The 14,851-nt window shown below is 41.1% G+C and overlaps 1 protein-coding gene across 1 annotated transcript in view; it reads left to right on the top strand.

Moving 5' to 3' along the window:
- The first annotated feature begins 309 nt into the window (after window positions 1-309).
- The window catches only part of LOC106569068 (ras GTPase-activating protein nGAP), a 100,393-nt gene continuing 85,851 nt past the window's right edge, over window positions 310-14,851 (top strand). The window contains exon 1 of the mRNA XM_014140017.3: window positions 310-1,150. Within this exon, the coding sequence (XP_013995492.2) occupies window positions 1,024-1,150 (127 nt within the window). The 5' untranslated portion in view covers window positions 310-1,023. The remainder of the gene's footprint in view (window positions 1,151-14,851) is intronic.

The raw sequence follows: 14,851 nt of genomic DNA, 5'->3' as shown, positions 1-14,851 counted from the left end.
TTATTCTGACATTTCACATTCTTAAAATAAAGTGGTGAACCTAACTGACCTAAAACAGGGGATTTTTACTAGGATTAAATGTCAGGAATTGTCAAGAACTGAGTTCAAATGTATTTGGCTAAGGTGTATGTAAACTTCCGACTTCAACTGTATATCTGCGATGTAAATATTATTCAAGTCGGTGCCATTGGTGGAGTCCAGTTAAAATATTTCTAATCATTATAAAAAAAATACGTACATGATACATATAGTACGTCATAGTTGCTTAGGAATTTTTCTTCTAGTTTGTGGAATCTGACAGAAGGGCACGGCCCCTTTGAACCCATGCGTAAACGATTCTCTCTGGGATCCGCTGCTCTCTCCTGAATCCCTAGAATCTTGCGCTGGCATGTGATGGAAGTGGAACATTGGTTTGGATTTAAATGTGAAAAGGATTTTTGATCCCCCTGGAAGAGTAAAGAGAAACCCAACCTCGAGTGCTGCTTCGAGTATTCAAGAATGAGCGAATAATTGACGCCACGGCCGCACAAACTTAATATTTAGTTACCTACACAATTGCTTGGAATAACAGGGGAGCGTACTAGACGTTCGGGACTTTTTCTGCGCGTGGTCCTGTTGGAGCAGCACTCCACCTCTGATCTCTGGGCAGCGACAATGTCAACAGCGTAGCTAGCCATAGCTAAAAAACTATTGATTCTAGACTGCACAGACAGCTACCCAGCATTTACAATGTTGATTGCTAGCCCGCAGCAGTCTGGGAAATAAAAACAATTTATGGTAGGGCTTTCGTCTAGCCAGAACGGCTTGTGCCAAACAATGAAATAGCTTGGGCTAGCTAGTAAACGTGAGAAAACTTAGCCCGGCTAAACGTGATTATTTTTTTATTTATTTTTTTGTCATAAAGCTAACTTCCCAGCAGTTACATTTTGGTAGCGTTATTGCTTCCCTTTGACGATTACGTCGTGGACTTCTCAGTTTTGGACTCTGTTTCTACCTGGAAGTTATTGGAAAGGTGATTCTAGTATGGAGACCGACTCAACCATAGGCGACGTGGATTCTCTTCATGGGGGGCTGCTTTCCTTGGATCCATTGCTGGACCGAATCCTGGTGGATTCTTTATGCCAGCAACAAGGATGGGTGCGCGTATATGGTGAGATGGACATACATTTTCAAAGATGCTTAGTTAACCAGTGCACTGAGATGAGAGGTGTTCTATGCGTTTTGGTTTTGACATCTCAAATCCTATTCCAAAGTTGCCATAATAACACCAGTGTCGTTGGTTGGAAAAAACGGGACCACTGTAACCAAGTTCTTCTGTCACATAGAAGGGTAACGTTAGGCTACATGGCTTGAGGGAACGAGCCATGTAACCAACCATAGACATCATAGTATTACATAATTGCTTGACCCTATTGCCAACATCACAGTATTTAGAGTGTTTGCCATTGCATTAGTAAATATTTGCCATCCAACAGAAAGATATCTAACTAACAACTTTATTTAATATTTGTCTAGGGTGAGTCATGGAGGGATTGAATTACGTATTTTGGTGACTAGAATACAGATGTCAAGTTCAGAAGACATGAAAGGCACATTTTCAGAATTCCATGTACATCCCATGTACATCACATGTCAACACAATGAAATATGGCAACAACCAAAGATAGAAGGTCATTTATTTTTCTTGACATGCATTCAATTCAGATGACATTATTGGGCTGAGTAGTAGATAATATTCAATACTTGGCATGCTTAGTTCCCAAGCCCCATCATAGGCTACACATAGACCGAAAGAGCTGTTAATTAAAAACCTCCATATTATAAGTGGACAATTCATTCTGCCGCCACCAGTAGTAGTGGGGAATTTAGAGGCTCTCACATGTATCTACATGAATAAGTCACATCCTGTTGTTGGGTCTGGATGAGGAGCAGTAGGAATAGAGGTGATGCATGGGAGTTTTCCTCTGAAAAAATGCAATATGGTTGTGACTTGTGATCATATGTTGTGTGGTTGAGGAAGATTAGTAACTGCTTTCAGCTGGTGTTAATTTACTGTCCTCATTAATGATTTAAGATTGCTAAATGGAAATGCTATTTATAGATTGCTTGGCTTTACAGCAAGGGTTTTATGTAAGAATGCTGGCTAAATTTGAACTGATGTGTCTTTGTAGCCTACATCCTGTAGTCATGTTGGCAGGGACTGTTGTCATGGTAGCTCACTTCAATGAATGCAAAGGGATAGCTCAATAATATTGTGCTTAGACAGAACGTCCTTTGCTTTCCACTACTGTTTTTTCTTATTGTATGTTTTAAGATTGGATTGCATTCTGTTTAAATTTCTCTTGATGTTTGCAACCATTTTTGATGTTTGAAATTACTCTAAGGCCTACATTGGCTTTGCATTTCCTTGGTCATGTTATAAGCTACCTAGAGTAGCTTTGGGTAATTGAACTCTAAGACTGGCTTGATTTCTAGTTATTTTTTGATCCTCTCTCAAAGATTATTATTGAACCTTCAGAGGAAGGAGTGATACAATGGAGAACAGAAGCAGAATGATGTTGTTGACAGTGTCTTGTTAATATGCAATTCTGCCACCCACTTGCAGAGTGACTGGAAGAGAGCTGTTTTCTTAATAAAAATGGAACATTTTGACCTCAGTATACAGTTATGTTTTCTATGGATGAAGTTGTTCTCGAGAGACTGCTGGGAATGTTCTGCCAGGCCTATTTTTAGTTTTATTTGTTAATATCCTGGGAAAGTCACTTGATGTTAAGGGGTCAGTTGACACCATATTTAGTAGGCCATTAATAAATCTTAACTGCTACGTGATGTCTGATTTATGAGGATGATGTCAAATGTGCTGAAATATTGAGAGGGTGTTACTGTTCAGATTTTTGCTCTAGGCTAACATTGTTTTAATCGTTGTGGCTTAAAAAAAAAAAAGTCACGACGTGTATTTCAAATTGAAAGTGTGAACTGTTGAGTACGTAGGTGAGCTTAAGATTTGTTTGTTTTGTTCTGGAGAACTTTGGTTTTAGAGCAGGCGAGTGACTAGCCTACTGTAGCTGCAGTGAATAGTGTGATTGTACTGTGGCCCATGGACAGCAGCAGCTCTGTTTCTGAGTCCGAGCACACTCAGGATGTTTGCCTCCACTTCCCTCCTCCTCGCCCCTACCTTTTTTCAAATGACTCGCCGGAGCTGTGATGTAAGCAGACAATTCTGTGAATGACCTCAGTGGCCAGGATTCCAGAGCAGCAGGCACCAGTGTTCCAACGTCACTGCGTTCCAACGCTGAAATAACTCAATAAGGATGCCGGCCAGCTGATCCCAATGCCCATGCTTTTCCAGTAAGCAAAAAACCCTGTCTTCTCTTAGTGTTTTGTCATTAAGTTCCAGACATGTAACCAAAGGCCAAAAATGATCTACATTTTTAAGTGAAGTTTGCCTTTTTCTTCTTCTTCAGAAAGTAGGCAACATTCTCAATTACATTGGTTGTGTGTTGAACTGTGAAATTGGGGATTCATTTTACTTTTCTGGCTATTTAGCAATTATTTGGTGTTGAATGAGTATCCAATGTTCAGCCACAGTGGAATGACAAAATGGCAAGGTATGGTAGAAAAATGCTCCTAGTTCTTGCTTGTTGGCTGAGCTGGTAATTTTAGTTCTATTTAGGCTGAAAGAGTGGTTGTCATGGCTGCTTCTCATATAGTGCTCAGGGTCACCATAGCAGCTGTCTACAATTTCTTAAATTAGGCTAGTAAACACTCAGAACAACAATTACAATTTCCAGTTATGGGAATACATGTTAAAGTAGGCATAGCCTAAATTTCAGATCCTAGGCGTAAGCGTTAGTTTGTGTTACTCAAAAGCAAGACTTGATCCAACTGTCCGTCCCTGAATATCAAACACAGCACCATATGGATTAGGATTATGTCCCATTAATACGGATTGTGGTGCCCTGCTTGAATCCTTTGAAAACGTTGACAAAGTGCATTAGCCAGAGAAAGGGCATTGTGCATAAGCCTATTGAAAATTTGACTGAAGAAGGAAGACCGAAGAAAGGGTTTATCAGTGGCTCTCATACTCTTATTCAAATCATCCATGCCTCATTTAAGGAAGTAGGCTTGGTAGTGAATTATTACAATATAAGTCTCTAGCTGTAGTTTAGGGTTAAACACAGATTTTATAATCCCTATCCTCTAACAATACAGAATTGTTTTTTTTCTAACCCACCCAAACTCTATGGCCTAAATCGAGTCAATGAAAATGAAATCATAAACCAATCCCATTACTGCCGTAGTTTGTCCTCAGTAGTCCACGTTATCCATAGAGGTTCAATTTGCTTGTATGGCCTGCTGTTTTAGACAGTTATATTCCCATTCATAGAAGACCAGTGGTTGACGGCCTCCCTGTGTTTGACTGCAGATAAAGGCAGGTATCTACAAATCCTCCACCCGTTCCTTCGACACAGACTAATTGGCTGCATGACAACATTCTGGGATTCCAGGCGTTACCTGAAAACACAGGAAGTCCCCATCCTGTTTTAGATCCAATTCCAGATCTTTGAAGGACAGCCTGTCATTTCCAATGGGAACAAATGAGCCATAGTGGGCAGAACAAGTAAGTGAGGGGGGGGGGGGGCAGAGCCAAGCACGAGCTTGCGAGATCTTTTTGGTGCGTTCTAGCATCATCTGCTTATTTCCATTAGGGAACGCCTGTGAAGTGCGCAGTAACTCAATTTGCCCTTGCACTCCTTCTAAACAATGCAACATTTTTGGGGGGAACTTTTGCAAAGGGTAAAGTTTACAAACCTTATTCCACTCTGTTTATAACAGATTCTAGTTTTGGAAACAGAACTGTATTGAGATCAAATATTTCATCGATGAGAAAATTTGCAGAATGTTGTCCAAAATCCATCTCGTTTCATCTTCTCCCACTGCCCCCCAGTGGGCTTCATCTCACTACCATATTTGGTAGTGAGTGGGAACGCCAAGCGGATGCACAACATTTATACATCCAGTGAAATATCTGTCTCATTGTTCTGTCTGTGATAGGCCTTTAACAATGTTCCCGCTAATTTCTTTTGGCACTGAGCAAATTTCAGGTTCGGTGAATGGAAAGTTGAATTCTGTACCTCTTCCAGCGCGCGTTTACAGTGAACTGAGGCTGTACCCGTCTAAGTTTGTGTTAGCCTGTAGCCAATAGGCTATTGTGGCTATAGTATTTGTGCATAATGTAGGAGTGGCCTACCAAGAAAACCAATAGAGAAAATCCAATAACATTTTCACATGAAAATAGGCTATATCATAGAAATGAAAAGCTATGTGGTGTTCAATGCAAGCCTACATTCATGAGACTTTTAAAAACCTTTTTAGACTATGCAGGGCATAACATTAATTCATCTAACACCATGGGCCAAATAGGTGACTGCAAATTGCATTATATTGTTGTATGATGCAAGAAACCACTTTACAAAGTATAAATCATTATTATTACTATACAGAGAACAAGACAATGTAGGCTACCCTCTATTGGCTTTTTTGCATATTTAAGCCTGTTTCAAAATGCAACACTGCCCCTTAAATATTAACAAGCTTTTTACCTGACTCACTTTTGAAAGATTGCTTGAAATGTGCACGTTTTGTGCTCCTGTAGGAAGCAGTAATTCCCCCATTGCTGACCAATATATACAGTGCATTTGGAAAGTATTCAGACCCCTTGACTTTTTCCAAACTTTGTTACATTACAGCCTTATTTTAAAATTGATTGATGAGGAAAACATTGTATTTAATCTACCCACAATACCCCATAATGACAAAGCAAAAACAGGTTTTATGTGTTTTTGCAAATGTAATAAAAATGTAAAATAGATAACTTATGCAAACAAGGTTTCAGACCCTTTGCTATAAGACTAAAAATTGAGCTCAAGTGCATCCTGTTTACATTGATCATCCTTGAGACGTTTCTACAACTTGATTGGAGTCCACCTGTGGTAAATTAAATTGATTGGACATGATTTGGAAAGGCACACACCTGTCTATATAAGGTCCCACAGTATTGTGTGTAGATTGAGGGGAAAAAACGATTTAATGCATTTTAGAATAAAGCTGTAACTTAACAAAATGTGGAAAAAGTTAAGGGGTCTGAATACTTTCCGACTGCACTGTACTTATCTATAACTGGACTAATAACTCGCTAACGAGCATATCATGTAAAATGTGCTATGATCTGAGATGCATTTTCTAAGTAAGTCGACCATTTGTATCTGAACCACCGTTTTCTTTGTCCTCCATTGGCGTCAATGCAAGTGAAAACTTAAACGTTCCAGTTGTGCACAGGCAACACAGAGGGCTGTCTGCGTCAATGATGGATGTCGTGGCTATGCGGGTGTATTTAGGGTTTGACTGAGGTGAACATGTCATAAAAGATCCCTCTACGTAAAGCTGCAACATGAGCAGTGTTGAATGAACAACGGACTCTTTAGTCTTCCAGGATGTGCCTCATCGTACTACTGCACTGAAGATTCGAACCTTTGCCCTGATTCATCTCACAGCTCCAAAGGTGGTTAAGGTATAGGAGAGATGGAATAGCCTACATCTAGACCTTTGCCTTTCATTCAATACAGCCTGTTATTCAAAACATTTTTATTTTACCGTGTAAGTTGACTGAGAACACGTTCTCATTTACAGCAACGACCTGGGGAATAGGAGGGGGATGATTAGGTGACCATGATGGTATGACAGACAGCTTGGGAATTTAGCCAGGACACCGGTGTAAACACCTGTATGATAAGTGCCATGGGATCTTTAATGACCTCAGTGTCAGGACACCCATTTAACGTCCCATCCAAAAGACAGCACCCTACACTGGGCAGTCATTGCCCTGGAGCATTGGGATATTTTTTAGACCAGAGGAATGAGTGCCTCCTACTGGCCCTCCAACACCACTTCCAGCAACATCTGGTCTCCCATCCAGGGACTGACCAGGACCAACCCTGCTTCGCTTCAGAAGCTAGCCAGCAGTGGTATGCAGGGTGGAATGCTGCTGTGATGATAAATAAACAATAAATAAACAGGGACTGAATAAAAAAATGTTCAGACCTCAAAAAGCTGAAAAAAGAGGATTTCGACATCCACCATCTCAGATTGTTCTGCAATTGTTTCTGTAGGGAAAAACAGATAAGCATTTCCGTAACATTATTTTGTTGAACTATAATTTGATCTCTGAGAATTGGCCATTTCAATTTATAGGATTCATATAATATTCAGTAAATATAGTACCCAACATCCGATTTGCACAAAAAACCACTTGACAATGATTTAAGATGTGAGGAATCCCATAACATTATCAAACGCCATCCACGGACCCCCAAAACTCACACCACGCCCACCCCAATGGCCAGTATACAGTATCAGGTCTCTGTTTGACAAGGTATATTTAGCTGCGACGTGGAATATTTTCTTTGCAACTTTTACTATGTTATGTATTCTCAGTGAATTTGGTTATGTAAAAAAAATATATTGTTCAGAGATATTTGCCATTGACTTTGCTTACATTTTCCCCATAAATGAAGTGAAAGTACCAGGTTTTGCCCACTAAATGCCGCTGTTCCCGCTATTGCCCTTTTTATCCATTTTGCTGGTCTCTTGTGTTTATCGAAAGTGTCACAACATTTTCTTTGCAACTTTGGATAGAAAACCAGTCGTTTTTGCTCATGGTGAAAATGCTTTGTGGTCATCCGCACAATTCAATCTGTGTCCAGGAAACTGCCCCTGTGTGTGTTTGGTGAACAAGCAAACTATTAGGCGACATCCGTTCTAAGGGTTTCAGTACTATGGCCTCTCAGGGTTTTCAATGGTAAAAGTCCCGAAAAACACACTGTATAGTGTTTTGTAATGGTGTTGGGTTTAATGGTGTCAAGCTCGTCTAGATGGCTTTACAGCAGACCCTCAGTGTCTCATGAATGACAGACATGGTCTTCAACCATCCTACTACTGAAAGAAGATCGTAGCTAAGCATGCATCTGCATCTTTCTTCTCCACTGCTTTGTCGATGTTTGTTTGTTGAAAAACAAGCCCAGGAACTCCAGAATATTATGACATGATATAGCCTAATCCGCCTGTGAACATTTCCTCTAAGTTATTTACACTGACTGTTTCACTCTACACATAAAATGACTGAATGGTTTTTCAATCGCACACCAGCACTCAGTGCTCTGCAAAGCGAAGCAGGCTTGCCAAGAGAAAGTGAGGCAGAAATAAATGGCTGTTAAAAATCCTGCTTAATGGTCAGGAGTGCAGGGCAGGGTGGCTATTTTCAGTTTGTTTTGTAGCAGCAGGCAACTTGGCAACTGTGAAGGGCTTAAGGATATTTGGCAGCGTTTTAGAGAACCTTCTGATTGTATGGTAGGAGCCTGTTAACTGGGGCCAGGTTATAGGCTGCAGACCGAGAGGTTTTCTTATTCATATTGGATGGGGACTGTGGGAGTCTGCCTTGTGTTTTTCCCAGCTTATTCACACATGACATGACACACCACACAAGGATGTATAGGCCTTGTGTCTACATGGAGGATTGGATCTGTCATCTTGTTGCCCTAGTAGGGCCACAACATCCCTATCATGAATGTTCTTTTTTCTTTTTTTTTTGTACCTTGCCAAGTCACAATGCCATTTGAAATAATATTTTCGCTGAACCTCTTTCTTTTTCCCCTCCTCCTGCCGCTCATTACAAATTCAGGTTACATTTTATATGATATAGAAGATTTATTGGTAGGCTGCCTAGGCTAATAGGCTAGATATGAACCTCACACTTTGGTTGTGCGTCACTGTGAGGAAACCTTTCTCTCTTGGAGAGAAGAGACATGGTTTATTGGTCATCTTTAACAAAGGAGAAAAATGCTTCCTGCACTGGAAGATTAATCCTCTCTCTAAACCAGGGCTGTTCAAGGTCGGTCGTGGAGGGCCGAAACACTCCTGGTTTCCATCCTCTCCTTTTAATAAGGGACTAATTCAGACCTGGGACACCAGGTGAGTGCAATTAACTACCAGGTAGAAACAAAAACCAGAAGACGTGTCTCAGGCCTTCAGGACTGGAATTGAACAGCCCTGCTCGCAACCTCATTACCAATCCAAGGTCAATGCTGCATAAATGCTGCACAGCCTTCCCTGTGGCTCAGTTGGTAGAGCATGGTGTTTGCAACGCCAGCATGGTGTGCAACGTCAGGGTTGTGGGTTCGATTCCCACAGGGGGCCAGTAAAAAAATATAAAAAAAATAAATGAAATGTATGCATTCGCTACTGTAAGTCGCTCTGGATAAGAGCGTCTGCTAAAATGAATAAAATGTAAATGTAAAAATAAGTGTTGTGCTGTCTAGAAAGGTAAACAGCTGTGCAGTACCATAACAGGTTTGAAATGAAGTTTTGTGTCTACTGAAGAGTGATAGGGAGATTAGGTCTACGTCTATCATTGTATGCCCTCCCTCCCGACCACCCTACAATGGCTCAGCAGAGGCAGATCACAGGAGGAAATGGAAAGTTCCCTGTGTTCATCTGTCCCACCCCAGCTTGCACCAAAGCAGCCATGCTATAATTGGTGGGATGGGATGGGGGGCAGGATTTCCCTTCCCTTCTGAAAAACAAAACAAGAAACTAACCTGTGCTGTTTAAAAAAATAAGCACTTGTCTATTTCAGTTCTTCTATCATCCTGGTGAGTGGAAGAACACACAGGTTAGGAACTAAGGCTCATCATGTGTTAAGAGAATGACTTGAGCTAGTTTTGTGTACCGATTGAGTTGCTGTTTTCTCAGACCCCTTTTTTTGTTTTGTAGTCCCTTTGGTGTAGCTCAGCTGTTGAATTCCTGTGATGGGATAATCATTATACGCAACTATTTAGCATTATTATAGCAGCATTAAGCCATGTTTCCTCTCATTAAGTGAAATAATTTAACAGCTCTTGGCTGGTTGGGGTGTCAAATACCATACCATACTGCTGGTTTTACCAGAGAACCAGCAGTACTCTGGACCTCAGAGTAAGAAATGAACACTCCGTCCCTATAGGCCTATAGTGCATCACTTTTGACCATAGCCCTGGGAATAGGGTGCCATTTGAAACACAGACATATTTTGCAGGGGGGGATGTTCAATGCTTTGCCCCCCCCCCCCCCCCCCCCCCCCTTCACTCACTGTTATTCATGGTTTGATTTATTGCCCTTTTTAATGGCAAGGTGCTATTAAAGCAGGCGGTGTTCATGGTCTCCTAGGTCCTGGATACAGTCCTGATTTCTGCCAGGACAGGGCTGAATAAAGACATCAATGTGGCCATGGGATAAAGCCATTCCAGCAGCGCAATGTCATTTTTCCTGTGCTCCAGATCGGAGACAGTATTTACCCTGACGTCACAATGGAAGACGCATCAGCCAGACTTTCAGGGAGATGATTTATGGGACTGGAATAGTAAGTCAGTCTGTAACTGTCATCAGGCAACAACTCTTCAACCGAACAGGTTGTTGTCTCGCAATGCATGTTTGGCAGTCTCATTCTCACGCTACGTTGACTAGACCATAAAGCAACACACACACACACACACACACGGACATGCATTGCCAAACAACGCTACTGCCACATTCAGGTTTGGAGTATTTTAACAAGGCTGAGTGGCTGACGACTTCAAGGTCTTTGCTGTGTGAACACACAAAAGAGAGTGACTGCCGACACTCTGTTCAGAGGTGGGTGCTAAGTACTGTCGGCAGGCAAATGTTTGACAACCCTACCGGTGTGTCTGAGTTGAAGTCAACACTTTATTGGTTTCTGATGCAGCTGGAATCATTTAGTCACTTGTCAATACAAATATTATATAAAACACCATTATATACAGTATGTACAACAGCCAGCAGTATCTATACCACAATGCAGTTGTGAGCATACTAGGTGTTCTATATTATACTACAGCATCAATCTAACTGAATATGGATGTTGTGTTGGTTGAATGTTCCAGGCAAGTTCCAGAATGTTCTTCAGCTGGTGAACCTCTTGTGTTGGCTAATGGCAGCTGGTTCAGCAGGCTTTGGCACTGTGGCAGTGTTGGCAGAGATGTTTGGTTTGGGGGCTGTGCCTCCTGAAGACAACTGCGTCTGGTCCTTTCTGCACTCCAGCCAGGTGGACTAGCCTCTCGGACACTTTCTTCACCACCCACTGCTTTGACCTCTTGCAGAAGATTTTCATGGGGATGTTTAACCATACAATAAACCATGTTCATCTGTAAACAAAAAAAAGGGTACAGTAGACTGGTATGCGTATTGTTACACTCAGTCAATAATGGGGCATTGAGATGGGCTGTTAGCAAAGATGTGAAAAGTTTGAGGGGGGCTTGACTTGTCGACCGTCTAGTCGTGTATTGTTGTGTATGAGCACCTACAGTTGTTTTGGTGAGTAGACAAGCACTGCCAACAATAGTGAATAGGCTAGAAGAGTATACTAACCACCCCTCTCCCCCATGCCGAACACCTGACTGCAAGGGTGTGAAAAGTCTTGTAGAAAGTTTAGCACTGGTCTTGTAGATAGTTTAGTGTATTGGTGATTATTTATTTTATTTTTATTCTCCTATGTCAATAGATCATGCATACTAACCTTCACACACGATACCCACTCTCAGAAGACACCAGTCAGTCACCCACACCATCCTCTCCTTACTAATACCACATTTTCGCAAATTTAGACTTAAAGCTTTGCATGAACAATCAACTAAGCCTCCATAATACAGAGAGAACAACAGTAGAAATCAAAGTTTATTTATCACATGCGCCGAATACAACCGGTGTAGACCTTACAGTGAAATGCTTGCAAGCCCTTATCAACAATGCAAAAAAACAGTACCGGTAGAGTCAATGTGTGGGGGCACCGGTTAGTTGAGCTAATTGAGGTAATATGTACATGTAGGTATAGTTAAAGTGACTATGCATAGATGATAAACAGAGTGTAGCAGCAGCATAAAAGAGGTTGGGGTGGGGAGTGACGGGACACAATGCGAATAGTCCGAGTAGCCATTTGATTAGCTGTTCGGGAGTCTTATGGCTTGGCGGTAGAAGCTGTGGAGAAGCCTTTTGAACCTAGACTTGGTGCTCCGGTACCGCTTGCCATGCGGTAGCAGAGAGAACAGTCTATAACTGGGGTGGCTGGGGTCTTTGACAATTCTTAGGGCCTTCTGACACCTCTGTAGCCCCAGTGATGCACTGGGCTGTACACACTACTAGGGCTGGGTGATATGGCAAATAAATTATCACAAATATTTAATTTGATAATGATAATTATCACGATATTAATCAAATAATCGTTAAAAGGTATATATTTTTCATGTTATTTGTCAGAAGTAGAACTCACAAATAACATATTTTTTTTAAGCTGTAAACCCTTAAGTCATGAGCACGAAGTAAAAAAATAAAATGGTGCAAGTCAATATGCATTATTACTGTTAGCCTAAATGCACATCACAGTTTATGTTGGGGTAGTTGTTGTCTGACAAGTTACAAGCAAGAAAGAGAAGTCTGTCTACTGTCTCTATAATGTTTCAAAGGGGCATTTCTGCTTCAGACTCAAGCCTGCCTGAACAACCCTGTCATAATCGTCATAGTGATGGGACCAAACTGCAGCGGGTATGTGAATCATCTTGTTTTATTGAAAGAAAATGAACACTGAACAAAAGCACGACGAAAACAGTCCTGTAAGGTACACTGACTATACACGGAGACAACCACCCACAAAACACAAGCTGAAAACCCATACTTAAATATGGCCTCCAATTAGAGGCAACGAAGAACAGCTGCCTCCAATTGAAGGCCAAACCAAAACCCTGAACATAGAAATAGAAATACATGACATAGAACAGTACCCAAAAATCCCAACAACACAAAATAAACACACCCCTGCCACATCCTGACCATACTACAATAACAAAATGACCCCTTTACTGGTCAGGACGTGACAAACCCAAAGGCTTTAATGTTTCTCGTTTATTGTCAGAAGTAGAAGAACTCCCAAATAACATTTTAACTCCATGTTTTTTAAAGCTATAAACCCTTAAGTTATGAATAAGAAATAAAAAAACAAATAGTGCAAGTTAATATGCATTATAAATGTTAGCCTAATGGCACATCACAGTTGAAGTTGGTGTAGTTGTTGTCTTACAAGTTACAAGCAAGGAAGACAAGTCTGTCTACGTTTTCTGGCTTTAACCTCTTACATCTAGACGTTCCGCTAGCGGAACACCTGCTCCAATATCCAATGATGGGCGTGGCGCCAAATACAAACTCCTCGAAAATCCGAAAACTTCAATTTTTCAGACATATGACTATTTTACACCATTTTAAAGACTCTCCTTTATCTAACCACACTGTCCGATTTCAAAAAGTCTTTACAACGAAAGCAAAACATTAGATTATGTCAGGAGAGTACCCAGCCAGAAATAATCAGACACCCATTTTTCAAGCTAGCATATAATGTCACAAAAAACAAAACCACAGCTAAATGCAGCACTAACCTTTGATGATCTTCATCAGATGACACTCCTAGGACATTATGTTATACAATACATGCATGTTTTGTTCAATCAAGTTCATATTTATATCAAAAACCAGCTTTTTACATTAGCATGTGACGTTCAGAACTAGCATTCCCACCGAACACTTCCGGTGAATTTACTAAATTACTCATGATAAACATTCACAAAAAACATAATTATTTTAAGAATTATAGATACCGAACTCCTTTATGCAATCGAGGTGTCCTATTTTAAAATAGCTTTTCGGTGAAAGCACATTTTGCAATATTCTGAGTAGATAGCCCGGCCATCATGGCTAGCTATTTTGACACCCACCAAGTTTGGTACTCACCAAACTCAGATTTACTATAAGAAAAATTGGATTACCTTTGCTGTTCTTCGTCAGAATGCACTCCCAGGACTTCTACTTCATCACCCAATGTTGTTTTGGTTCCAAATAATCCATAGTTATATCCAAATAGTGGCATTTTGTTGTGCGTTCAAGACACTATCCGAAGGGTAACGAAGGGTGACGCGTACTTCGAAGCATGTCAAACGCTGTTTAAAATCAATTTTTATGCGATTTTTCTCGTAAAAAAGCGATAATATTCCGACCGGGAGTCGTTGTTTTCGTTCAAAGACTGAAAATGTAAACATGGAGTCGTCTCGTGCACGCGTGCCCCGTCTCATTGTTCTCAGATTGACCACTTACCAAATGCGCTACTGTTTTTCAGCCAGAGACAGCAGAGTCATCATTCAACGTTCTGCCGCCTTCTGAGAGCCTATGGGAGCATTAGAAAGTGTCACGTTACAGCAGAGATCCTTTGTTTTGGATAGAGATGGCAAAGAAGGCCAAGAAATGGTCAGACAGGGTACTTCCTGTACAGAATCTTCTCAGGTTTTGGCCTGCCATTTGAGTTCTGTTATACTCACAGACACCATTCAAACAGTTTTAGAAACTTTGGAGTGTTTTCTATCCAAAGCTAATAATTATATGCATATTCTAGTTTATGGGCAGGAGTAATAACCAGATTAAATCGGGTACGTTTTTTATCCGGCCGTGAAAATACTGCCCCCATCCATAAAAAGTTAAAGTTGCCCTATGGCAGGTCACTAGGTTGCCACCTGTGCTAAAAACACGCTCTGAGGGGGAGCTGGTCGCAGGAATGCACAGGTCGCGCTTTGCCAGGTGTCTGACTTTGGGGAAAGTCTTTTTTTGGTGGATCTTCCACCAATCCACTGGATTGGTTTCACTGTCAGCGTCAGGAGACTTTATGTAGCAGCTGAGTTCCTTTTCTACCAGGTGGATTTTGAAAAAA

The sequence above is a fragment of the Salmo salar genome, chromosome 14 (genome assembly GCF_965601325.2).
Source record: "Salmo salar chromosome 14, fSalSal1, whole genome shotgun sequence".
In the NCBI taxonomy this organism is placed as follows: Eukaryota; Metazoa; Chordata; class Actinopteri; order Salmoniformes; family Salmonidae; genus Salmo; species Salmo salar.
The sequence above is the reverse complement of the archived record's forward strand: the minus strand, read 5'-3'. Positions and strand labels throughout refer to the sequence as shown.